At 48.5% G+C, this 25,309-nt stretch overlaps 3 protein-coding genes and 1 pseudogene across 6 annotated transcripts; 2 read left to right on the top strand and 2 right to left on the bottom strand.

The window, feature by feature from the left end:
* Window positions 1–1,141: 1,141 nt before the first annotated feature.
* On the bottom strand, window positions 1,142–3,975 carry LOC100826641 (annotated as a pseudogene).
* Window positions 3,976–8,323: 4,348 nt separating this feature from the next.
* LOC100826330 (leucine-rich repeat extensin-like protein 3) lies at window positions 8,324–10,610 on the top strand. Its single transcript, XM_014897983.2, has 2 exons — window positions 8,324–10,162; window positions 10,266–10,610. Exon 1 carries the CDS (start codon window positions 8,472–8,474, stop codon window positions 10,116–10,118), a length of 1,647 nt encoding a protein of 548 aa, XP_014753469.1. The 5' UTR covers window positions 8,324–8,471; the 3' UTR covers window positions 10,119–10,162; window positions 10,266–10,610.
* A 4,651-nt stretch (window positions 10,611–15,261) lies between these two features.
* LOC100826018 (probable serine incorporator) lies at window positions 15,262–20,506 on the top strand. Of its 4 annotated transcripts, none has more exons than XM_010232235.3 (12): window positions 15,263–15,524; window positions 16,112–16,196; window positions 17,803–18,207; window positions 18,327–18,486; window positions 18,596–18,620; window positions 18,731–18,820; window positions 18,935–19,180; window positions 19,283–19,352; window positions 19,502–19,573; window positions 19,670–19,803; window positions 19,879–19,952; window positions 20,092–20,506. In XM_010232235.3, the coding sequence occupies exons 3-12, from the start codon at window positions 17,872–17,874 to the stop codon at window positions 20,157–20,159; spliced, it is 1,275 nt and encodes a 424-aa protein (XP_010230537.1). In that variant the 5' UTR covers window positions 15,263–15,524; window positions 16,112–16,196; window positions 17,803–17,871; the 3' UTR covers window positions 20,160–20,506. The 4 variants fall into 4 exon arrangements, with proteins under 4 accessions (XP_024315532.1, XP_010230537.1, XP_010230536.1 ...); XM_010232234.3 differs by having other exon boundaries at window positions 16,109–16,196; XM_024459764.1 differs by lacking the exon at window positions 16,112–16,196 and having other exon boundaries at window positions 15,262–15,524.
* Window positions 20,507–21,532: 1,026 nt separating this feature from the next.
* Window positions 21,533–23,985, bottom strand: LOC100839208 (protein BOBBER 1). The gene is made up of 6 exons (XM_003569774.3): window positions 23,828–23,985; window positions 22,581–22,753; window positions 22,379–22,427; window positions 22,118–22,284; window positions 21,927–22,010; window positions 21,533–21,849 (listed from the first exon to the last, which is right to left on the bottom strand). Exons 1-6 carry the CDS (start codon window positions 23,865–23,867, stop codon window positions 21,811–21,813), a joined length of 552 nt encoding a protein of 183 aa, XP_003569822.1. The 5' UTR covers window positions 23,868–23,985; the 3' UTR covers window positions 21,533–21,810.
* Window positions 23,986–25,309: the final 1,324 nt, after the last annotated feature.

Genomic DNA, 25,309 nt, shown 5'->3' with positions numbered 1-25,309 from the left:
CAGTGTGTAGCGCCAAGAGAGCGGGCGCTACACATCCATGTTAGCGCCTGGAACCTGGGCGCTATACCGATTAATTTTAGGCAACAGAAGGCTCCAGTACCGTTTTGGGGCCGAAATTTCTCCAAGTCAGTGTGTAGCGCCAAGGGAGCGGGCGCTACACCTCCATGATAGCGCCTGGCGCCCGGGCGCTATACATATTAATTTTAGGCAACAGAAGGCTCCAGTATCGTTTTGGGGCTGAAATTTCTCCAAGTCAGTGTGTAGCGCCAAGGGAGCGGGCGCTACACCTCCATGATAGCGCCTGACGCCTGGGCGCTATACATATTAATTTTAGGCAACAGAAGGCTCCAGTACCGTTTTGGGGCGGAAATTTCTCCAAGTCAGTGTGTAGCGCCAAGGGAGCGGGCGCTACACCTCCACGATAGCGCCTGGCGCCTGGGTGCTATACATATTAATTTTAGGCAACAGAAGGCTCCAGTACCGTTTTGGGGCCGAAATTTCTCCAAGTCAGTGTGTAGCGCCAAGAGAGCGGGCGCTACACCTCCATGTTAGCGCCTAGCGCCTGGGCGCTATACATATTAATTTTAGGCAAAAGAAGGCTCCAGTACCGTTTTGGGGCCGAAATTTCTCCAACTCAGTGTGTAGCGCCAAGAGAGCGGGCTCTACACCTCCATGTTAGCGCCTGGAGCCTGGGCGCTATACATATTAATTTTAGGCAACAGAAGGCTCTAGTACCGTTTTGGGGACGAAATTTCTCCAAGTCAATGTGTAGCGCCAAGAGAGCGGGCGCTTCACCTAATGTTAGCACCTGGCGCCTGGGCGCTACACATATTAATTTTAGGCAACAGAAGGCTCCAGTACCGTTTTGGGGCCGAAATTTCTCCAAGTCAGTGTGTAGCGCCAAGAGAGCGGGCGCTACACCTCCATGTTAGCGCCTGGCGCCTGGGCGCTATACATATTAATTTTAGGCAACAAAAGGCTCTAGTACCGTTTTGGGGCCGAAATTTCTCCAAGTCAGTGTGTAGCGCCCAGGGCTTGGGCGCTACACCTCCATGATAGCGCCGGGAGCCTGGGCGCTATACCTATTAATTTTACATAGAACAGGTCTACCATAACAGTTCTAATAGCTGTAATACACAGTTCACATAAACATCTGTAATACACAGTTCACAGTTCACATAACAGCTGTAATACACAATTCATCGTTCACATGCACAGTTCTACTAGCTTAGCACCAGAGCAACAAAAGTAGACTTATATTCAACTAGTCTGAGAGCACACGAAATAGAGTTATAATAGTTCAACAAGTAGCACCAACGAGAAGCATGACAGTTATGTAAAAACACATCTACTTCCTAGACCCTCTTCCTCTCTTCGAAGCCAACTTCTTCCTCCGTCGGGGTGGTTCCGCGTCTTCATCATCTTCATGTACCTCTTCCTCTTCCTCTCCTTCTTGCTCTTCTTCGGAGATGCCCCTCATCCGTCTCCTTGAGCTGAAAGTAGCTTCCTCATCTTCACCATCGGAATGAACGGCCACCTTCTTCTTTTTCGTCGAATAATCCAATGGTGTAAATATGTGGGGTCCCTTTCCCTTGTTTCCACACTGCTGCTTAGGGATTGAACGTTGATAATCACCTAATGTGGTGTCGTCATCCACAGATCGTCCTTCCTGCATTCGATTGCCATGACAATTGCATAAATGCAAGCACAATGTGAGCACAAAGCAGAATTCAAACCCAATTGCATTAATGTAAGCACAATTCAAACCTCATTGGACAAGTCATCTTGAACATCTTCCTTAGCATCAGTGGGTGAAGATGAACTAGAGAGTGCTGACGATGACATCTCGCGGTCACGGCAACCTCTTATCAGGTTGGCTAACCGTCGTAGCCTATTGCCTTGCCGCTGTATTGTTCAGAAATGAAAAATTGATTTCTCGGTTCACATATATGCAAATACAAAAGACTAGAGAAGCATGCACCTTCATAAACTTCCTTAGTGCACTCTCCCCCTTTTTCCCGTGAGGAGTTTCATCGAGAACTATCTCGGTTCTGTCGGCGTCCTTCCTGATCTCATCACGCTGAAATGAGGAAAATATTAATGTGTAACAACAAAATATTGGAAATACACAAAAGACTGGAGAAGCATAACACAGTTACCACAAAGTGCAAGACATTCGCATATGATGTTTGCCTCCCATCCTTTACAAGCCTGTTGTACTCCGCGTTTGCAGCCTCGTCGAATAGGTTGTACTCTTCCAAAATCTCATGGCTGTATGCGGGCCGGCAAATCTCCGCTCTAGTGTTCTCAAGATACCAACGAAGGTAGTTGTTAAATGCATCGGGATTTGCCGGCCGTTGGGGCGTTCCTTCACCATTCTCCATCTTGGCCAAGCACCTTTTGAACTTGTCCACATGCACCCTATGTTCCTTAGGCCAGTTTTGTTTGCTCTTCTGTTTTTTCCTATCAAGCCTACAAATATTTGGAAGGCACCATATCATAGCGGTGAAAAGGTAACATCGGAAAGCTTAACGAGAACAACAAAAACTTACTCATGCAGCTGTATGTTTGTGTCCTTCCACTTTGGGGGATTCGTCTGGAACAACCCAAACTGTTGCATCACACGCTGTGGTTGATGAAGTTCAACCGCCCACAATCATATCATTGGACATCGCATCAACCACAGATGTCTTTCTTCCAAGCACTTCGGGTTTAGCTCATAATCGAATGGGATTCTGAAATCGTCCCCACTACCATATGGCTGCCATTCCACCTTAAACATATCACAAGCATCGCAATGTTTAGTTAGCATAGAGCACGGAAATCATAATAATTTTCTGCAATAACAATATTTACCTGCTCAGGGGTTAAAGTGTCGAACTCGTTCGTGTACTGCTTGTACAAAAGTTTAGTGCCGTTCCAGTTTTCTCTCGTACGGTCCCACCTGTAAGCCCAAGTGGGTCTCCGCAGCGGGTCTTCTTCATCGTCCCAATCGTTGAATGCCAACGTTTCCGGGCGTCCAACGGGGAAGCGTTCCCAGCTCCAGACAGACAGTAGAAGCAATGGACCACCTATGCCGCTGTCAGGTTTGCTCCTACGACAAGCATCGTCCTACTAAAACAAGAGGCAATCAGGAAATAAATTAAGACATGTCATCAAAGGTCATTGCACATAGAAACAACAATGAAATATTAATTACCTGCTGGTAAAGGTAGGCAAGTGCAGTTGTGCCCCAGCTCCAATTGGAGTCCCATACGGTCAAGGCCTTCAGCCAATGCCATTGAGCTGTCCTGCCACCCCCGTCAGCAAAGAGAGTGCGTGTGATGACATACCACACGTATACTCGTGCGTAATGCTCAACCACCTCGATGGCAGCATCCTCGGGGCACTCGGAGAAGTTCTCAACTATCCAAGTGTACGTTGCTCCCGCTGGCACTCTGTCGTTAGCGGGGTCCTCAGGGGCCTTTGGTGCCCGACCAATGAGATCCGCCATCTGCTAGCGCCATCCCGAAGAGGCCGTGTTGATACACACTAGTTCCCCGCCGATGGGGAGTGCCAGGATCATGGACACGTCCTGAAGAGTGACAGTCATCTCACCGGTCCGGAGGTGAAAAGTGTGGGTCTCAGGCCTCCACCGGTCGACAAGGGCGGTGATTGCACAAGCGTTCATGGCTGGTGTCGACCGGGTCACCATATGGATGAGCGGAAGGAGCCATGTCCTCAAGATGAACGGTGTGTACCGCTCATCGTAAGACATGGCACCTGAGGAGGCACTGTGAGACCGAAGCTTGAGGGATCCAAGATCCTACAAAACAAGTACAAAAGCAATTAAAGTTACGATCGTCTCACTTACACATTTGGAACATGAATGGTGACAAAAAAAAAAAGAAACATGTAAATGCTCATTACCATTTCTTCATCCCGTAGCAAACGCCCACGGTGAGCCATATCGTAGTGATCCATTAGGAGCGCCATTCTACATGTTCCAATTAAGGCATATCATGAATTGAACACGACCATCCAAGGAACAATCCAAACCAGCCATGCCTAAGAACTAGTTCTAACAATTAACACAAAATTATTGATTATAACAACCATCCCACATGCATGGAAAAGAGCATACTTTCTGAGGTCTTGTCATCCTAAACAATACAATTTCGTATAACATATCAAGGTATTTGAGCAATAAGTTTTTTCTTCATACAAAACAAGCAACTACCGGCCGGCCACATTCCCAGAAAACCTAGCTTTGTTGTCAAAATATATTGGCATTATGACATTGAATGCAACAGTAGCAAATTGTGATGCACATACACATGTTACAAGACATTTTTCATGTCGATCTTGAATTAAAGGGCATGGCATAACAGCAGCTGTTGGAACTACACATGCCAACATGACCTACAAACTTGCTTTTCTACAGCCACCATTAATTTTATGTCATAAGTAAATAATTAACAGAACCATTAAAAACTATATTATCTCAGAAATCATTGGCAATAGTTCCCGGAAGGTAGAGGTGCTCAAATGGCAGACCCTTTCTTTCTCTCACCACTTCAGTTCCATTCAAAATCTGACATTTCTACACTAGTACAGCTCCCCATGTCCTATCCAACAAACTTTTCTCCAATTGTGTGCTACTCAAGGGCAGGGTGCGGATATAATTACTGAAATTGCAGCGCTAAGTTACCAAATTCCCACAAGCAAGTTGCTACATTAGGTGTTATGGTCTAATCGTGCACTCTTATGATCAAGAACACATAACGCGCTCTACAACCGTGTTCTAATCAGTTGCGCAAGCTCCTACGAAAATCGCTGTTCTAATCAGTGTCTAATCGTGCATTGTTATAAAGTTGTTCTAATCAGGAACCCTAAATGTAGAGCGAATCAGGGGACAAAAGAAGGAGGAAACAGAGAGGATCGAAGGAGAATACTTGGGGGGGGGGGGGGGCAAATGCCACCGGAATCCACGGAGATTGGGACGAATCGGGGGAGAGATTTGGAGGGGAATCGCCGCCGCCGCCGCTGTGTTCTAACGAGAGGGGAACCCTTCTGTGCGTGAGCCTCTGGCCCGAGCGGTTCAGCCGCTTTAGTGCGGGGGGGTATAGCGCCTGGTGTGAAGGCGCTAAAGTATCAATATAGCGCCCGTGAACGAGGCGCTATAATGGCTTGCCGTGGGTCCCCGGCGTCGCCACGCTGGACAAGCACGCCACGCTGTCACCTGTTTAACGCCCGATCACAAGGCGTTATACTTCAGGTCTAACGCCCGGTATGCGGGCGCTACACGGAAGGGTCAGTTCTGTGAAATGGTTTCGTCAGGAGTCCATTTTTCAAATTTCTTTGTGTTTTGAGTCAATTCTGTCGAAATTCAGTGGTGTATGCACAGTACGCCCCACTTCTCTGACCAAAGTGACGCCATGTTATTCCGATATCTGGAACGCGGAGTCAAAATGAGGGCAACTCCAGCCACGCGACCAAGACGGACACAAAAGAGGTACTGCTAAGTACTACTCCTAACTGCTTTCACTTGTGTCTATTTCTGTGGGAACAGATCCACTTGTGCCTGTTGTGCTGTGGCTAGCTACTGCCATGGATGGACCTCCTGCTGGCTATCCCAGGAGTGATTCGTTTGGGAGAGCTCGAGCAGTTGGAGGTGGAGGTGGAGCTGGAGCTGGAGCCGGACAGCACCTGTGAGCCTGTGAGGCTGTGATCCTGCTCTCTGCTCCGCTCGGCCGGAAGCGTGGCCCACGCTGTGCTGGCCCGGCCCGTTATAATCGACCGAAAGGGATCGCTAGTCCCTTCCAACCTTCATCCATGATCCATCCATGCAGATGCACGCTCGTCCTTGCCTCTCACTGGACGCGTGTCCCCCAATTCCGTTGCCCCGTCGACGTCGACGCCGCGGGCGCCGGCGGCGCACGATGCGGCGGGGTTTGTTCTGATGTGGAGCTTCTTATCTCTTTTTTCCGAGTGCCGACATGACGATATCGGAGCTCAGAACACTACTGAAAAATAATCAATTTTCAGTCTGAATCCCAATGTCTAAAGTGGATGATTCTTGGCCATGATTTAGAAAAAGTTGATTCTCAGTCGCTTTCGAGATAGCCCAATAATTTTACGGTGTACGTGGTTCACAAATCACAACACCCTCTGACCGTGTACTTAACATTACCCCGTACTACTACTACTACTACCCCGGTACCTTTGTTTGCAGGCCGTAGCTGGTTTCATCCTCTGGTTTAAATGCAAGCCCGCATTTGCAGCTAGAGATCGATGTCTCATTGACGATCGGAAATTAAGCACGCCGTGCGTATACGTGTACGTACGTCTAGCGCTAGTAGCGGCGCCCGTAAAATGGGATATGATGCAAGTACCCCGGCTGGCCGGGTGTAGGGGTACGTAAGTCGTAGGCTAGCTAGGAGTAGATACGTTCCGGCTAGAGAATACGTAGAAAGTTTCTCTCGTTTAGCCAGCCTGCGCTGTCAGGGTGGACCAGCAGTGGCTCAGGCGAGCTCTCATCCGCCCTCCGACACGCATAGCTCAGCTCCATTTCAGTGATTCATGGTCAGCAAGGACACAGTGCAGTGTGTCGTCAGCTAGCGGTAACATGCTACTCTCCGTAACTAGACGAAATTTGGGGCTTGAATTTAAGGTTTCAAGTTCTCAACGACCACGACTTTGTTTAGCTAGGCATCCACATGCATGCATATATACTGCACTCTCAATACTGAATCCATCGACCTGTGGTTTGGGTTTGGGTTTGGGTTTGGAATCTCGTAAACATATAGGTGCCGTGCTCGTTATTTAATCACGCATTCAAACGCCCTCGTTAATTCGCCAACCACAGGACGAGAGACCTACGAATCTGCCTAATTAAACTCCGGTACGTAGTACTATTCCATCTCCGGCCGGGCCCACTCACGGGCGGACGGAGGCGCGGCGCGGCAGCAGCGCGTAAAGGCGCCTCGACGCCGACGTGTCATCCGGGCCGCGGCCCACGTGGCCTACAGTATGGGCCCCCAGAGCCCTCCCTGCACATGGACCGGGTGCCGTGCTATCTCGGCCATTCTCTCGCAATGGACCACGACGTGACCAAAATGACCGTAACACCCTGCTGTCGAGCCGAAAGCGGATCAGAGGGTAAAATGGTCAATCTAGCACGATTATGTTTCAGTCCCAGGTGAGAGGGAGAACAGCAGCAGCTGTGCAGGTTAAACAAATGCGAAATCCAGTGGATAGGTCGTTAGATTCACGGATTTTTTAATGTGGTTGTTCTGAGACGTTGGATTGATCCTCCTTTTGACCGGTACGGTACTGTGCAGCCTCCCATCATCAGTCAGCGCAGTGTACAGATTCATTTTCTATATTATTTTTTTGTAAAGCAATAAAGAAAGAATATTGTACCAATATATTGTTTCTTCAACTTTTTTGACAGGAAAAGTGTTTCCTTATTAAATTTTTACACACATCTGGCTTTATTGATTTAAAAAACATAATACTAGTACAAAATACAAACGATCGACAAAACTGAAATAAAAAACGACGACAAAGATTGCTAATAAACTTGTTAGATTCGTCATCCGTATCTTGATATTTAACCATGTCATTGGTGATGAAAATTCAGAAGATCGGAGCTGCACAAGTTGCACTAGCCTCATTGTTTTTTGAGTATTTGCATGAGATGCTCATCTCAATTGATGAGAACATAAGATGATTGAGTGCACCGTGGACGGGGCTGAGGCGGGGAGAGCAATATTCCATACGCCGCCGATCGCCACTACCGTCAGGAGTTCAAGATGCCGTCGCGAGGCACAAAACCTCACACGGAGGTACACAAACTGCTTGCTGGATGTTAACCCGTTGTTCCCCTCCTCTCCCCATGCTCAATCCGCTAGTGCATCTTCATGTTTTTTTTTTGTTGTGTTTCACTACCGGTGCCTCTATACTTGTTGCTTTCTTCTTATTTCGTCGTACATAGTTTACTCCAAACGTTTACGGAAAAAAAAACAAGGCCGCGGTATTTGGGCAGTTTGAAGTGTGTCCACGCGGGGGCAGTTTCCTCTCTCTCTCTCTCTCAGACATGCTGCTTTTACTCCGCCGTGTCGCTCGCCTTTCACCCTGCATCGGTCAGGAACCCAGAGAGAAACGCGGGGGACCCATAGCACAGCCCCACCATAAATGGCTCCGCCGCCGCGCGCCCCACCGTTCCCTTCTGCTACACGTACACGTACCCCCTCCCACGCGCAAGCACCAGCTTGACCCCACCGACAGCCCGGGCCCCACTGCCAGGGCTCTTCTCTTTCGTCCGCTCCTCGGACGCGTTGAGCTGTGTGCGCGTTTATAGCTAGCTGTATCCATCCTCTTCCTCCTCTCCCTTCCTCCGTACTCCACTCCTCTCCTCTCGAGTGAGCCCCAAGAGAAGACCGACCGACCAGCACGGGGATCTCGCTCGCCATTGCGCCGGAGATGAGATGAGGGGCGGTGCGCTACTCCTGCTGCTACTCGTCGCCCTCGCCGCCTTGTGCTGCGGCGCGGCGGCGGATTTCTCCGGCGATGGAGGCGGCGGCGAAGGGGTAATGGCGTCAGCGGCGGCGGTGGAGGTGGATCCGTCGTGGCGGTTCCCGAGCCGCCGCATCCGGGAGGCCTACGTGGCGCTGCAGACGTGGAAGCAGCGGGCCATCTTCTCCGACCCGCGGAACCTCACCGCCGACTGGTCCGGGCCCGAGGTCTGCAACTACACAGGCGTCTTCTGCGCGTCGCCGCCCTCCGACCCGTCGGCCGGCCTCGCCGTCGCGGGCATCGACCTCAACCACGGCGACATCGCGGGGTACCTGCCCCCGGAGCTGGGGCTCCTCTCCGACCTCGCGCTGCTCCACCTCAACTCCAACCGCTTCTGCGGCGTGCTCCCGCGCGCCCTCGCCCGCCTCCGCCTCCTCCACGAGCTCGACCTCAGCAACAACCGCTTCGTGGGTCCCTTCCCGGAGGTCGTGCTCTCCATGCCCGCGCTCCGGTTCCTCGACCTCCGGTTCAACGAGTTCGAGGGGGTCGTCCCCAGCAAGCTCTTCGACAGGCCGCTCGACGCCATCTTCCTCAACCACAACCGGTTCCGCTTCAACCTCCCGGATAACATCGGCAACTCCCCCGTCTCCGTCGTCGTCCTCGCCCACAACACCTTCGGCGGCTGCCTCCCGGCCAGCGTCGCCAACATGTCCGGCACCCTCAACGAGATCTTGCTCATCAACAACGGGCTGGATTCCTGCCTGCCGCCGGAGATCGGCCGCTTAAGGGAGCTCACGGTGCTCGATGTCAGCCACAACCGGCTCGCCGGCCCGCTGCCGCCCGAGGTGGCCGGGTTGAGGAAGGTGGAGCAGCTGAACGTCGCGCACAACCTGCTCTCGGGACCCATCCCGCAGGCCGTGTGCGCGCTGCCGCGGCTCAAGAACTTCACCTTCGCCTACAACTTCTTCACGGGGAAGCCGCCCTCGTGCGCGCGCGTCGTGCCCCGGGACGGCGACCGGAGGAACTGCCTGCCGAACCGCCCCGCACAGCGGCCGCCGCAGCAGTGCTCCGCCTTCTACGCCCGCCCGCCCGTCAACTGCGCGGCGTTCCAGTGCAAGCCATTCGTCCCGCCTGTGCCTCCGCCGCCGCCTCCATCGCCATCTCCGCCTCCCCCTTCTCCGCCTCCACCATCCCCGCCTCTGCCGTCACCTCCACCGCCTTCGCCATCTCCACCACCACCTTCTCCATCACCACCACCACCTTCTCCACCCCCACCATCACCGCCCCCCTCACCTCCACCCCCATCGCCGCCTCCACCATCGCCTCCGCCGCCGGCGCCGGTCCACCACTCACCACCACCGCCTGCGCCGGTCCACCACCATTCACCGCCGCCGCCTGCGCCAGTCCACCACCACTCACCACCGCCGCCCGCGCCTGTCCACCACCATTCACCGCCCCCTCCTGCCCCGCATCCGCATCCTCATCCAACTTGCCCACCACCACCGCCCTGTGCCTGTCCAACACCAGCATTGCCACCGCCGCCACCCTATTACCCTGGCCCATTGCCACCCGTCTCCCGAGCAGAATATGGATCACCCCCACCGCCCTTACGGCAGTGATAGGATTCTCCGAAAGAACAAGCATATTTGAAGGAAAATACATGGTTTAGCTCTCACTCCTCACCTCTCGTCATTGGACAACAATTTACGTGGTCATTGTCATGCTTTAGCTGCTAGTGTTCTTGATTGATGGCTACTTTCGTGCAGTGAGGTGCGCAAAACTTTTTCTTGATTATGGTTTGTCGTTGCCGGTTCTGCGCATCAAAACAGTTTGTGATGTTGTAGTGTTGAAAGGGATTGGAGGTGGAAGAATTTGGGCTGCAGATTGAAAGCTAATTGGGTTGTGAATAATAAGAGTTTGAGAGGGACAGACAGAGGGATGATTTGGGAGTGGATCGTAGGCGCAGGGATACATGTGAGATGTATAGAGAGAATCATGAGTTCAGTTCAGTTAAATTCAGTCAGGCATAAGTTTAGAAGAGTGTTATTCCATCCTTTGTTTGTATCACACTTACATTTGGTTAATTCAATTCTTATATTATTTACTCTGCATTCTTTAAGTTCTTCCTTTTTAGATATTACTAATGTTGATTATGTTGCAATCCACTTTCCCTCGACCAATAGTCTTCTTCCTTTTATCCATTTTGCTGTGTTGTGATGTAAACTTGTTGCTTCTGGTTCATTGCACTTTGCCAGAGTAGCAAGCTCCCAAACCTTGTTCTTGTTTTGCTTAGGGTGGTTCTGAATAATTAGGGGAAAACTTGCTGCTGCTCTAAAAATTCGAATGGTTTCTCATTGGCCTCTGCTTTCATATCAACTTTCTGCCTACTTAAGCTGGTTCTGAATATTTACAAGGATTTGGGCTTTGTTATTCAAATTTCCTCCCAAGGATCATCCTAGAATTATCAAATGGCTGCGTCTGCTGTCCAGTAGCCCTACAGTTCTAGTGCCCCACATTCATACCTTGAATGAGATACATTTGAGTTCCATCTCATTGGTCCTACAGCGATTTTAGCAGCAAAATATTGGAACCACTTTATACGGTTGCTTTATGGTTTAGAAACACATTCGAGAGAATATACAAAAGCTAGAAAAGTTCATCAGAGGTCGGTGCAACTTTCCTTAGGTTTGCCAGTGTCATTTTCTCTGAAAGGCGTGGTCGAGGTGCTGGTGAGATCCTGGATTTCCTGCCATGTGCTGCTTGCTTCTGAAGAAGCCTTGCCAAGAAGATGATATTATTGTTTTTCTCCCAAGAAACGCTTCTGATCCCGGAGAATTCTTCCAGAAGCAACCGTCTTCTGCAGCCGCTGCCACCGTGATGTTTACAGTTGTTTATTCTTTATTAGATCCACTGTTCCGTAATCTGGAATATCTGCCGGTTTCTGGAGGAGCAGAGGTTGACAGCTTTGAGATTCCAATCCAAGTTAGGGGGTTATTATTATCATTGCTCTTTAACCTTGCTTTGCTCTAGCCAAAAGCATGTGATTGTGACTGCTGTTTAAGTATAGTAGTCTGGCATGGGTGTTATCTGCATGAATGCATCCTGGAGTACAGTCGTAGTAGTGACACTCACTTTGGTCAAAGTTAAATTACTCGCTGAAGCTCATGAGGTGCGGTGGATTGACGAGTGCTGGACTGCTAGTGCCCACGCACTGGTCGGTCCGGTCAGGTCACCCTTTGGTTCTTTTGAGGGTGAGAAAAAATAAAAAAGGATGGATATCATCATCTGATTGCGTCCGAGACGACCGTTGCGCACCTTTTGCCGGTTATAGCATCATACTAGTAGCAAGCATGGCCGATGGCACTGAAGGGAAATGCAGCTCATCGATTTTTTTTTTTAAACAACTAGCCAAATACCTGTCATTTAGTGAAAGTAAAAAATTACTCGCTCCGTTCCGTTCCATATTAAGTAACTCAAATTTGCCCAACTATGAAAAACGTCTACATACATGAAATAAAAGTCAGACGGAGAGAGTATTATCATATACGTCTTGCTAATAGTTTCATTTCAACTTTAGTGACAAAAGATCATTATCATCTCGGTCTATTGCAGCAGATACAAATGTAAGAAAAAATGTACTATAGAAAAGGTTGAAATAATAGATGGCATTATCCATTGAAATTTTATAGGAGTACAAATACTTTTCTGGAAAGATTTGAAACAATACTAGTGCGATCCTCCACTCGATACAGTAGTGACGAATCCAATACCGCTGGCCATTCTCGATTCTCATTCCAATCCTGTGCCACGAACAGTGCCACGTACATTATGCAACAGTGAGAATAGCGTTTGGCATGTTATCCAATAACGTACACACACCGATCAGGCAATAAATACAGAGCACCTTCCGAAATTCTTGTACACCTCTTTTTTTAATTACGATTAAGGATGGCAGGCCTTTTTCTTTACCAAAAGATGGCAGGCCTTTTAGAACGGCACTGGTCTAATTCTGGAGTTGACAGAAGTTAGGCCCATTCAGCGCAGGATGGGGCAAACCTCCGTTTTTTGAGTTTCTGCTTCTTTCAGGACTAGATGTCTGCCTGGGTCTCTCCTTCGGCCCAGCAGCGGCCCGGCAGTACTTGAGCAAAAGATTCAGCACTTGGTTTCTTTTTTGTTTTTGGTTCACGTCTGAAATTCTTGGCTTCGAACTTGAGCCTTTTGTTTTTCTGAATGAATTCGATCTCTTATTCGGGAGCATGTGTCGCATGCTCACACACGTGCTAGTTGCTTGTCTTGTCTTTTTTCCTGTTTTGGTCCATGAAATAATCCGTGCATCCGAAACAAGCTCAAGTTTCCGATGGGAAGTGGGAAACCACGTGCCACCCTAGGAGATCTCAGGGAGATCGGTAAAATCTCGGCAAGTCGGCCAGCCCCGAATACGAATACGTACCCTGTACCCTGCCCACGATGGAATACGAACTTTCCTTACTAGAGTTAAAGAAACGAATTGAGCAACTAGCTAATCTTGCTTGGACAGAAAAAGGCGCATGCTTGTCTCTCCGACGAATTAAATCTTGGGAAGGTTTAGAGATCTAGCCATTGCCCTGAAAAATTAACAAAACCTAAGGCCTTGTTTGGTAATAGAATTTTTAGGGTGTTTTTTAGGTATCATTTCAAATTAAAAAACACTAGCAATAGCAACCCAATGGGTTGTTTGGTAGGAAGGGTTTAGAAGGGATTATTTCTAGTTTTTCCTCACAAAAACATTTGTACCAAATTAAAACATTTCTCATAGTACTAGTTCAAATCCGTGCCAATCTTTATGAAACGAAAAAAAACTAGTGTTTTTCTTAGAAAAACACTAGTGTTTTGGGGTTTTGAGTGTTTTGGGTGAACGTTAGTGACTAAAAAATTACAATATAACATCAAACAAGACTCAAATATACACTAACACCGAACAAGGGGTAAGAGAGCCATTGCATGTTGGATTTCCCATCCCTGCAAACGCCCTTGTTAATATAAATGCATGCATGCACGTGCTCCAGTCCACGTCTTCGTGCTAGTGCTAACCATGTCGCCGCGTATACTTTTATCTTGTTAATTAAGCTGGATAATATAATATCGATCATATCGGTGATGCACAGCACCCCTGCATGCAGTTACTTTACTTTATTTCACCACACATGTACTACTTCATACATGCATGAACAAAGTGGATTGTACATACGAATTGAGTGGAAGATGAGTGGCCAGTTGAGTGGTGGCGCACGGTTCGGTCGGTGGTCAACTCACTGCCTTGAACCCCCAAACTACGATATCACGGACATATATGGGTAGTAAAGAGACCACAGGCCAACATCATGTTTGGACTTTTAGGGACTCCAAGAGCCTATTATGACGATGGGACTTGGGAGAGCCAAACATGATGCAGGCTGGCTGGTTATGTCTTGCCACTTGTCTTTGGTGGACTATATATCCGCAGCTTGTTGCGTAACTCCGTGCTGTCCAGCATGGAGAAACAATGAAAAAACGGTTCTGTTAATGGCCACTCGGCTGTTTTCAATTTGCCTACAGCCGAAATTTTAGCTTAGCCAATTCTTCCTTCTCCTGAACCGGCCCTTTCTTCTTCGGTTCTTCCTCTCGATTTGCTTCTGCCTTGTGCTGTTTTTTTTCTTCTCAGCTCTAGCGATCTTACTCTTGTGCATTTTGGGTAGTGGGTTTCTCTGTGTTACCCGACTGAGCTTCTATGGATGGCCTCACTGACCTATATAGAGAAGCAGTTGATCAGATACAGAGTTGAAAAATCTCGGCTGTAGATAAATGACAATATGCTCATGTAAAGACCCTGGTTGGATTTTTTGTTTTCAAGGCTGCTTGATGTAATATGTATATTTTTAACCATGAAAAGATGTTTAGTTTAACTTTGTAAGTAGTTAAATGGGGTGCGATTATATTCTAGGCGTCTGATTTTTAAGCAAATGACATGAACCTCAGTTGATGTAGATACCATCTTCACTTTCACTTCTCTCACGTGCAGCCCTTGGATTAAGATCCAACGGCCAAACACGCCGACTGATATCTATCTAACTAAAAAACATGGGACTTTTCAACAACAAAACAGTTAATTAAGCACCAACATTTTCTTTAAAAAAAATACACAGGATTCTAAGCATGGCCATGGTCCCAGTCTTGGCAACACCATACAGAACGTGGCGAGCCAGCGGGGTGCACTTACGGACCTGATATCGTAGAATCTGTGGCACCTGTCACCTGTACTCGGACGACAGAGGCGAGGGAGAGAAAAAAATATCCGCTGCACTTGTGGCGGAAAGCGGAGAGCCCGAACACTGCGTGACTGTAATTTTCCGCCTCATATCTGCCGTTTCCGCCCGCGGTGCGAGTTTTTTTGGATACAAAATTGTCTGGGCGTAAAACAAGTTTGTGTGGCATCCTTCTCCTCCTGACACACACACGCACGAATAAAACCAAAGGCTTGTTGTGCGAGCGGCGGACAGGTGCCTGCAGGCAGCAGCAGTGTAGGATCTCGTGGGTCACACCGGGGGGTCAACCGGCTCCACATCTTTTCCCTTCCTCGAAAGAGACTTCGAAGGATGCGAATTTTTTTGCGTAGTTACTATCCACCGCGCACAATTTGCACAATTTGAGAGGAGCCAAGCGGGTGGAGGCCGTGGTGCCCGTGGCGGCGGTTTGAAGGAGTGCGCGTGCCATCACGAGCCACCAGAAAAGAAAAGGAGAAGGAAATAAAAGAGCGAGAGAAGGCAGAGTAAAACAGGCGCCGCGAACAGGTTTTTGCGGCGGGAATAAAACCGCCTTCTTCTCTCCAGATATCTCTCTCCCCCCAGCATCGTCTCCTCCTTCTCCTACGTGTTGAACGCAAGCAACGAGACGTAGCAGCACCACGGCGGCGCGCCATTGACGCAGAGCTCGAAGCTTCGACCTTCCTACGTCCCGGGCGCCAGGAGACCATCGGCTCGAGGAGGCCTTTACTTCTTCTTCTATCGATCGTGAGTCCCTCGCTCTATCGATCGCCTTCCTTGCTCTCATGAAGCCAGGATCATCCACGCATGCATCGTCCTGAGATCTTGGCCCCGGCCGTTTACCTTTCCTTTCTTTGCATTACCATATAGAAACATAACCATAACAATCGGCACTCTCTTTGTCCGGAAACAAGTGACTTGGATTTGGATTTGTAAAGATTTAAATCGCTTATTTCTGAACCGAGGGAGCACATTGAAAAAGAAACTGGAAACGTAACCAGAGCAAGATTGCAACAGCTGCCGCATGCATTCCCGCTCGTCGTCGCACATATTCCAAGTTATCAGTAGCAATTCCTAAATCCCTTTTCGAGTATCGGTTCCGTTATTATATATAGTTGCCGATGCGTGAGGCCGCAACCGCAAGACGGCCGGTAGGTATATACGCAAACAAAGGAGAGCGCATTGGGTTCGATCTAGGGCCTTTTCTTTTCCTTCCTTCCTTCCCGTGCGTGCGTGGTCGGGAGCGCAAGCTACAGAGATGCGTTCCCTTCCTTGCCTCACAACCTCCCGGCCTCAGCTGATTCCTTCCACGCTTCTTTCTTCTTCTGCAGCAGCTCCAGGTTGCAAGCATCGGATTCTCCACTAGTTTCGTCACTGCTGCCTGCCGATTTTTTTGCGCGCCTGGGTATGTAATTCAAGGTCAGTTCTTCAAAACCAACTTGCTATTCTTCTTACTTCTTCTATGTAATTACGATGAGAAGGTCCGGACGAGCGTGTTCTTGATTGATTTCTGGATCATTCTTCCCTCAAAAAAGTGCTTGATCATTCGTTCGTTTCTGCTAATAGTTACACCCTCCGATCACCTATTATGGATCGGAGGCAGTATTAAATTGGACATAGTCTAGTTTGATAGAGCCATATGTTATTTTATTTTTTTCAAAAGAGAAAAAAGGCAGAGTCGTCGTATGAAAACCTTTAGTGGTCAGCCGCAGAAAAAATACTCTTCGGAGAGAATATGTGCCAGTAAAAAAAGTAAAAGACGGAGAGGGGCTGCCTGGAAAGAAGGAGATGCTCTCTTTTTACGCAGGCAGAACACACAAAACTATCTAGCCTAGTCTGGATTACCACATAAAAAGGGACTAGCGTGCAGCTTAGCGCCGATAAGGAATAAAGATTCAGAACAACAGTTGTTTGGTAGCAACAGATTCCAAAGGCTGCCAAAAAAAATTAAAGATGACAAGGCTAGGGCACTAGGCAAAGGAGATAACGCTCGGAAAGCTCTGCCAAGTTCTCCGTGGCCTGATCCAAACGACAGATATACACAAGCCCGAATTATTGCTCCAAAACACAGCTAATTACTCGCATTTCCTCGCCGGCTTTCCTTTCATTTCCCCTCCTTTTTCCACCATCATTTCATTTCCACGCTTTGCTTTGCGGGCTTTTGCTCTTTTGTTGTTGCACAAACGTATACAAAGCTCTCCACATGACAGGCACAGAAAGGAAGACATGTGCATCCTCTTACGGCGCCCAGTAGTCCAATGGAGCTTTAGTTCTTTATTTACCCTCCATCTGTAACCCCTAATCCCCCTTTATGACCAAGGCTTTGCTGCTACACACAAATATACACATGTTCCCCGCTCAGCTCGCTCGCTTTCTCTTTTTTAAATCGCCAAGACCAAGTTGGACACCACGGTATTTAGAAGCGGTTGCTTCTGACCAAACACCTTAATATGGTAAATCAACAGCTAGCAGAGCAACACACACAATCCTAGCTTAGCTAGCCGTGGAAAGTGAAACGATCAAACGAGAAAGCAAAATTAGCAGCTGTTTTTCTTCCTTCCGGGCTTCTGGAAGACTTAATTCGGTGTGACGGTTAGCGCAACCGCCATTGCTAGTAGCAGTCGGGTTAGCTAGCCGTGCTGGGAGCTTAAATCTCCCCGGTCAACGCCGAGTCAAACCCTCCTAGCATAGGAGTGACATACAGAAGAGAGCAAGAACAGCTGCTGTCCTGTTCCTGTCCAAGCAAGCAAGCACTGAAGCACAGCTCGCGCTCACTCTCAGAAACAGAGCAGAACAGAAGAGCAGCAGGTCCTTGCCCATAAAGCAAGACAGAGAACGGCCGCACGCCACATGGCTTGGTCGCAAAGGAAACCCATCGTTTTCGCTCACGAGCGGTTCCTCGATCGATCCAGGCGTACGCAACGAATAACAACATCAAACAAACAATCTCGATCTCCCTTGCCCGCAGTTCGCGCAGGCAGGCAAGCAATTAGCCTGACCAAGAACCTCTGTTTTTGCTCCGCAGGACAGGAAACCAACGATTCGACGATCATCATCGCCAGCAGCAGCGCAACTAGCTGGAACTAGAAGATCGATGACGCTTGACGGCATCAACGGCGGCAGCGTGACGATGGAGAGGGACGGCGGCGGCGGCGCGGCGGCCGGAGTGACGCCGGCGGAGAGGGAGAGGTGGTGCGTGTGGGTGGCGGAGGAGTGCTCGCCTTCAGGGTGCGCGTGCGCCATGGGGCCGAAGCCGATGATGGCGCGGTACGTGTACGCGCTGGTGTTCCTGGTGACGAACCTGCTGGCGTGGACGGTGCGGGACTACGGCCACTCGGCGCTTTTGGAGCTGCGGCGGCTCAGGGGCTGCCGCGGCGCGCGCTACTGCCTCGGCGCCGAGGGCGTGCTCCGGATCAGCCTCGGATGCTTCGTATCCTTATTCCTTGCAAACTCTGTCTTCCTTGCAAACCAGGATGGGAAAATCGGAATCCAATTATATACAGTACATATGTATGTGATTGTTGGCCTTGACGGAACGGGTGTGATCAGCTCTTCTTCTTCATGATGTTCCTGTCGACGGTGAACACGAGGAAAGTGCACGACTGCCGGAACTCGTGGCACTCGGAGTGGTGGCCGGTCAAGATCCTCCTCTGGATGGGCTTCACCGCCGTCCCCTTCTTCGCCCCCTCCCAGCTCATCCAGCTCTACGGTAATTCCCAAATCCCGCCTACATCTTCCTCTTTCTGTCTGCTCCCTGCTTCTGCAATTCTGTTGCATGCTGTTGACAGTGTTTGTTTGTTTGTCTGTTTGTTTCTCAGGGAAGGTCGCGCATTTCGGAGCAGGGTACGTAGGGCGCATCTCATCTCATCTTGGCTCAGACATTAGATTGCTGTCCTCATTCCAACAACATGTACACTTGAATTAACTTGCCGTGAATCTATTGGATTGAGCAGGGCGTTCCTTGTGATCCAACTCATCAGCGTCACCAGGTTCATCACCTGGATCAACGACTGCTGCCGCTCCGAGACCAACCTCAAGAAATGGTACTGAAAACAACAACTTCTTCTTCTCTCCTCCTCTGGCCAGCCAAGCTGCTGTTGTGTATATATGCATCGATGGCGATCAGCATCTGACAGTACTACTCAAAATGGCTGCAGCCACATGCACGTGCTGGTGGCGTCGACCGTGGCGTACGTGGGCGCCGTGCTGGGGATCGCGCTCATGTACGTGTGGTACGTGCCGAGGGCGTCCTGCAGGCTCAACTCCATCTTCATCTCCGTCACACTCCTGCTCGTGCTGCTCATGACCTTCGTCTCTGCCAACTCCAAGGTCAAGGCCGGGTACCTGGCGCCCGGGCTCATGGGGGTCTACGTCGTCTTCCTCTGCTGGGCCGCCATCAGAAGGTATGTGCAGTGCAGGGCCCCTGAATTCCCAACAAATTTTTCATGGCAGGTTGCTTATGTTTCTTAAACAACTTTGCATGCTGAAATTTGTCGCGATGACAGCGAGCCGCACACGGAGGTTTGCAACAGGAAAGCGGGCGCCGCAACCAGCGCAGATTGGCTCAACATAGCGGTAAGAGAACCATTCTTCACTCAGTGTTCAGTAACTCAAGGATATGTATCTTCAGTGACACTAGTTCAGTACAGAATTACCAAATTGCCATCAACTAAGTTAGTTGTTAGCACTATCTGAAAACTAAAAGAAGTTTGGAATTTCTGCAGAATTTTGTGATCGCGGTGATCGTGATCGTCGCGGCGACTTTCTCGACGGGGATAGATTCAAAGTGCCTGCAGGTTAGTTTGATCAAACCGATTTCGTTCTAAAACACGGTACACATATACCGTGGTTGGTAAGCTGAAAACTCAACTCTCCAAGCATGCAATCTGCAGTTCAAGAGCAGCGAGACGGACTCGGAGGACGACATCCCCTACGGCTTCGGCTTCTTCCACTTCGTGTTCGCCATGGGCGCCATGTACTTCGCCATGCTCTTCGTCGGCTGGAACGCGCACCAGAAGATGGAGAAGTAAGTTCAGGCCAAAAATAAAATAAATAAACAGATTATGATGATGCATTGTTCATACTGTTTGATGATCCTCAGGTGGACGATTGATGTGGGCTGGGCGAGCACGTGGGTGCGTGTGGCCAACGAATGGCTAGCGGCGATTGTGTACAGTAAGTGGAAATTGAGCTGATTTAACTGAGCACTGCAGATCGTCAGAAACACTGAATTTTGTCATGCTCCATTTGGAACAGAACAGTTCCATTTTATCTTGTTCATCCTGCTGACTGACGGAATTGTTCTTGCTTGCAGTATGGATGGTGATCGCTCCGATCGTGTGGAAGAGGAGGCAGGTCGGGTCCTCGGCCACGTGTCCATGAGTTGCATTGTGTTTTTCTCGATCATGTGTGTGACACACTTGCATCTCAAGAAGAAGAAAAATTATGTGTACAAGAAAAATGAGGACACGGAGGAAGCAGAGGCACCGTCCGATGGTCGCACGGATGGATGGATGGTGGTTCTCACTTGATTTTGTTAACTTGGCGGCAGGGAGAGAGTTAAGAGGAGCGAAATTTGTTCCTCTTTGTGCCTTGTATATCTGGCCAATTTTGCATGGTGGAGAGAGAGAAAAGATATATTCTTTTGGAGATGAGTCGATTGTATATTCTCACTCTGGAAAGAGATCTGTTTAAGAAAACAGAGGATTACACGTACGTACTTGCATTTTGCTTTTGTCGCCGTTAAGGAAACGTGGAGAATACGAAGCAATTTACAGTTTTCCTTGGGAACATCTAGCGGGAAAACAAAACATGCAGCCACTGTCGACAGGACTCGGCTTCGGTGACGTACTCACAAGAAACATTATGCTTCGTTTCTAGGAACATCTCATCTGGCCAGTATTACAGCGCCAAGAAGTTGGTCCCTGCCTCCTCCGTCTGCCGTTCAGGCAATGGGAGGGGGTGGGGACCCCGGTGCTCCGGCCTGTAGTTAGGTTGGTATAGTATTTCTTGAGTCGTTGATTTTATGGAGGAGACGGTGTCACGTCGAAATAATTTGCCTCTGCTCTTCCTATCTTGGCTGGCGTCGAGGGGCGGGTGGCTCGGTCGTCTTGCTGATTTTTGGATCCGGCGAAGGTCGTGTCTCGTGGTCAGCAGTCGGCACTCTTGCGGGTAGCGATCGTGTTGGTTGTTATAGTTGTGTTTGTTGTCTTGCAATTGGATGTGTGGATGATGGCAGCCTGGCAGGCGGTGGCGTTTCTCTTCTTCGACTGCGTTGGATGAAGTTGATGGCGTCTGGTGACCACGGGAAAGATCCCCTGGCGATGTGCTACAAAGTCTCGGTCTCGTTGCTTGCGACAGTCCAATTCATTGGCTCAAAAAGCATCCTTGTATGCGAATGTGCTCTCCCAAATCTGGGTACGGCGGTTGTTCGCCCCTTTTGTCGGCGCTGCCATGGTGGCGTTGGAGGCGTGGATGGATGGCGGTTCGGCGAGGCACAAGTATCTCCAAGAGTGGAATTTTATTTTTACGTTTTGTTGGGTATTTTGTGCAAAGTTGTTTGACAAGCATGTTTATCTCGCGTCGTGACTGTATATGTGACTGTATATGTAATCTCTATAAACGGATTGTCTAATGTAATATATGGTTGCTTCAAAAAAAAAGAAACATTATGCTGCTGGAGAAGAAGGCGCCGGAGACTTGCACAATGAAGAACTCCAGAAACGGAAACGAGCATTGTTTGTGGGACTTGCTCAGAACAGTTGAAACCTTCTCCGTAAATCACAACATGATTTCACGTGTATGGCAAATGAAGGACCGATTGTTTTTCCCCAAGCAAGCATCATATTAATAACGTCTACTGACAGCAATCGATTCTACCAAGAAAAAAAACGCAGTTCAGTTCTACATATTAGTTGTCCGTCCCAAAACAAAAAGGAGCTGACATAGACAGACATGGTATACTAACTAAGGTAGAAACGAGTGATTTCTCCATTCCAACATCTCCCAGTTGATTGCCTTGGATCCCACCATCTCAAGCTATTTTCGCCCCTGAGAAATCCATCTCCGGGTGCTACAATGAAAAGCTCTATCAGATACACCAACTGGAATTGAAACAATGCATACAGTAGGAATGTGATAAACACTGACCTCGGCCATGAATTTCTTGAGCGTTTCTTGATTCTGCATTTCGTCACTTGTGGGGAGACCCATCTGCTTTTGGCGTTGGTCAAACTGCAATGTGCAGGAAAATAATTAGCTCAGTGAGTTAGTATTGATTATGTACGGGTTTGGAGGCATTTTAATTCACAGTTTATGAATAAGGTTTTCGCGTATCTCACCATCATCTTCTCCACAGTTTGTCTAGTCTCAGGATCCAAATCAGAAAGTTTGCTACTCTCTGGCTCTACACGCTGGGTATCAACTTCAGGGTCACCTTTTATCACAGATTTCCACCATTCCATCTGATTCTGCTTCGTAAGCAATATAGACAGAGTGTTTCCATCCTCTGAAAGATATTATCGGAAGGAAATGATAATATTTTGAGTAAAGGGATTAAGGTAGGGAACTTGACATAATGCAAATGGTTTGTAATTTGATACCTATGCTCCAGAAGCAGTCATCAACTTTAACTTGTTTGTGGAGCTCACCCTGGTAAGGAAGCAAGTCACAGTTAGAGCACCATACTAAAAGAAGCCTTTTACCCTGGGCAACGACTTCAATCATTCACTTAGGTAGCATGTAAGATCTTTACCAGAAAAATGGTTCACACATAAGATAAATTGCTTTATTGCTATTGCTTACATCAACGATAGGAAGCTGGCCCTTCAACCCAACCTTCAGATGATCCTTTTTAATCTCACAGACAACAAACCTTGACTTTGTTCCTTCAGGGATAGGAACTGTGATATTAACCTCTGGCAGCTGCTGAGTCCAGGAATACTTCTCCAGATCAAGACCATTGCCAGCATTTGGTTCTGTTCAGTAGGACATGCATGAGATGAGACATGATTATTTTATCTCAAAGTAGATAACTGAAGTTTTATCCTAAACAGAGAACTGATGAATCCGTGTAATTTCATCCTGACCAGGATGACTCTAAGGTATGCATTTTATTGTCCAAAATAGAGTGTCGTCGTAAATAAATGAGAGATTAACCATGCTGCTCATCCTATTTTGTTAGGAGCATAGCAAATTGTCCAAGAAATACATCATATCCAACTAAGTTTCAAGCTTTACCAGATTCTACAAATTAGTAACATCTCGTATTTGCATTACGCGTGTGCACAGTAACAAAAAAACTATATCACTTGAAAGGGTCCCAAACTACACAGAAAACAAATTGGTAACTGTTCTAGTTGTAGATTAACTAGTATCTAATTTGACTCGTAAACTGAAACAGGCAGCTTCTCATTCAGGATCGTGGTTAAAAAGCAAGGAATAGATCAGAAGTAGTGGCCTAAGCATCAATCGAAACCCATGACCAACCACAAGCCGAATTGCTAGTATTTGGAGTTGGTTCAGCTATTCCAAGGATAATTTACAGTCAGAAGCTGAATTGCGAGAGTCAAATCCTCGAAAAAGGTAGATATCCATCTAAGGAAGTGATTGGGACCCTGTCGCCTCATCCGTCTAAAATAATCGGAAGTTAGCATCTACCTATAAAACCCTAAACCCTCCGAACTAATCTAGTAAGATGGACAATATTTGTTAGTAGGAAGTACGTGCAAGTTATGACAACATTAAGCATCACATCAATGACGATAAGATTAACCATCACAGTATAGTTCACGAGTAACTTTAGACATTGTCCTCTGATGTACTGTATTCTAATCTGACGGCCGGGAGGCGGCGAATCCGGAAACCGTCCTGTCGGCGAAATTCGGTTCTTTCGGGTTTTCGGTTCGATTCCCCAGTTTTTAATTGTTTCGGTTTCTAAAGGCTCTTGGTGCTGGTAAAAGAGGGAGCTGGGCGACGACCGACATCGCCGACATGGCCGGAGCAAAGAGAGGGGCTTGAAGTACGAGGACCCATGACGGTGACCGACTTACCGGAGGGTGGTGGCCGAAGCGCCGGTTCGCCGTCGCCCATCGGGAAGGCCGGACAGTGATTTCCCTTGTTCGTTCAGGGACACCTGGCGGCTAGGGTTCGGTTGGGCCAACGTGGTGGCGCGTGAACTTTGAGCCAGCGAGCGAACGAGGGTCTAGTTATGGACGACAATGGGCCCTTTGGTTGTTGGATCCTAGGGAAGTTCCGCTGGGCCTCCTTTCCATTGTTCCGGCTTATTCTAGAACTCCGTTAATTGGCCCAGGAGTCCAGGACGGAGTTCAGTAAGGGCTTCTTTTATATTCTGGAGTTAAAAAAAAGAGTAAGGACTTCTTTTTTCTTTTTGGATTGTAAAAACAGGAGAATTGGGCACGGAATCCTCTAAATATGAGAACACAGGATTACCCCTATCCAAACCTTACATGGTTACTACGTTTTAATCGAAATTTGTTTGATTCAACCACAATAAAAATAATAAAATCCTCTCGAAAGGTTTGAGTATAGATGAAATTAAAAATTCATATAAAAATAGGGCACAAAGGAACGACCCTTAATTCTCCAGATCATACAGTCATATGAATCAACCAATACATACATACATGCATGCATACAGAGATAGATCCCAATTATCTATTGTTCCAAAAGATAATCCTTTGAACCAGAAGGCCGTGCGCGCGTGGATCCGTGGCTGCTGGTGTTGCGGGTTCCGGACGGTGGGTACCGGGCTCCGCGGCGTGTGGCAGATCCTGTCGGTGCCATGGAGCGGTGGTGGAGGGAGCTCTGGTCAGGTTTCTCTCTTGGGCTCAATATTTGCTTCCGAGTGTTCGCGATGGTTGTTGGTGGTTGCGAGTGAAAGCTCTGCGCTCATGATGTCAGTGCGGCGATGACGGCGTCCTCGGACGTCGTTTTCCTTCTTGAAGGGTCGTCATGCATCCCCATTACAATCCATCCTTGGCAGGCAAGGTGTCTCCGAGCGAAATCTCAGATCCAGTCTACTGGACTGGGCAACGGCGTCGGCTTCGGACGTCGTTCCCTCCTTGGAGGCGTTGCCTTTGAAACCTTTGTCGGGTAGCGGTGGATGTGCTACGGTGCTCTTGGATGAGACTCGGCCAGGGTTTGCAGCTTCGAGTAGCGTGGGCTCACCGATGCGCGAGTTGTATTTGTCAGGGTGACTTTTTCTTTGCTCCGGTCGCCAAAGAAGCCCAGCTCTGCCTACCTTCTCTGGCGTTAGGAGTTGCTCCCTGTTCGGTGTTGTTGGAACGGACGGTGGTTCGTTTTTGCGGACGCGACTTGTTTTATCGGCTTTACTTTGTAATGCTGGTAGTCAGGGTTTCCATGCGGTTCCCTTGAATAAGTTATGCATCGTACGGTTTTCCGTTCAATTTTTCTTATAAACGGAGCCACTATATTGTTCTAAATGAAATGTAGGAGCACTCTACACTCTTGACGAGGTTCCGTAAAGAAAAAAAAACAGAAGGCCCCGAGTA

Source organism: Brachypodium distachyon, chromosome 2, assembly GCF_000005505.3.
Source record: "Brachypodium distachyon strain Bd21 chromosome 2, Brachypodium_distachyon_v3.0, whole genome shotgun sequence".
In the NCBI taxonomy this organism is placed as follows: Eukaryota; Viridiplantae; Streptophyta; class Magnoliopsida; order Poales; family Poaceae; genus Brachypodium; species Brachypodium distachyon.
Note: the sequence above shows the minus strand (reverse complement) of the source record. Positions and strands in the feature narration are given on the sequence as shown.

What these genes read in the sequence shown, in the direction of transcription:
- LOC100826330 (XM_014897983.2), top strand. Translation starts at nt 8,472, where the DNA reads ATGAGGGGCGGTGCGCTACTCCTGCTGCTACTCGTCGCCCTCGCCGCC.
- LOC100826018 (XM_024459764.1), top strand. Translation starts at nt 17,872, where the DNA reads ATGACGCTTGACGGCATCAACGGCGGCAGCGTGACGATGGAGAGGGAC. An exon ending in CAGATTGGCTCAACATAGCG is followed by an intron (nt 19,353 to 19,501) that starts GTAAGAGAACCA and finishes GAATTTCTGCAG; the next exon opens with AATTTTGTGATCGCGGTGAT. An exon ending in GCTAGCGGCGATTGTGTACA is followed by an intron (nt 19,953 to 20,091) that starts GTAAGTGGAAAT and finishes TCTTGCTTGCAG; the next exon opens with TATGGATGGTGATCGCTCCG.
- LOC100839208 (XM_003569774.3), bottom strand. Translation starts at nt 23,867, where the DNA reads ATGGGCGACGGCGAACCGGCGCTTCGGCCACCACCCTCCG. An exon ending in GCCAGCTTCCTATCGTTGAT is followed by an intron (nt 22,428 to 22,580) that starts GTAAGCAATAGC and finishes CTTCCTTACCAG; the next exon opens with GGTGAGCTCCACAAACAAGT. An exon ending in AAACTGTGGAGAAGATGATG is followed by an intron (nt 22,011 to 22,117) that starts GTGAGATACGCG and finishes TGCACATTGCAG; the next exon opens with TTTGACCAACGCCAAAAGCA.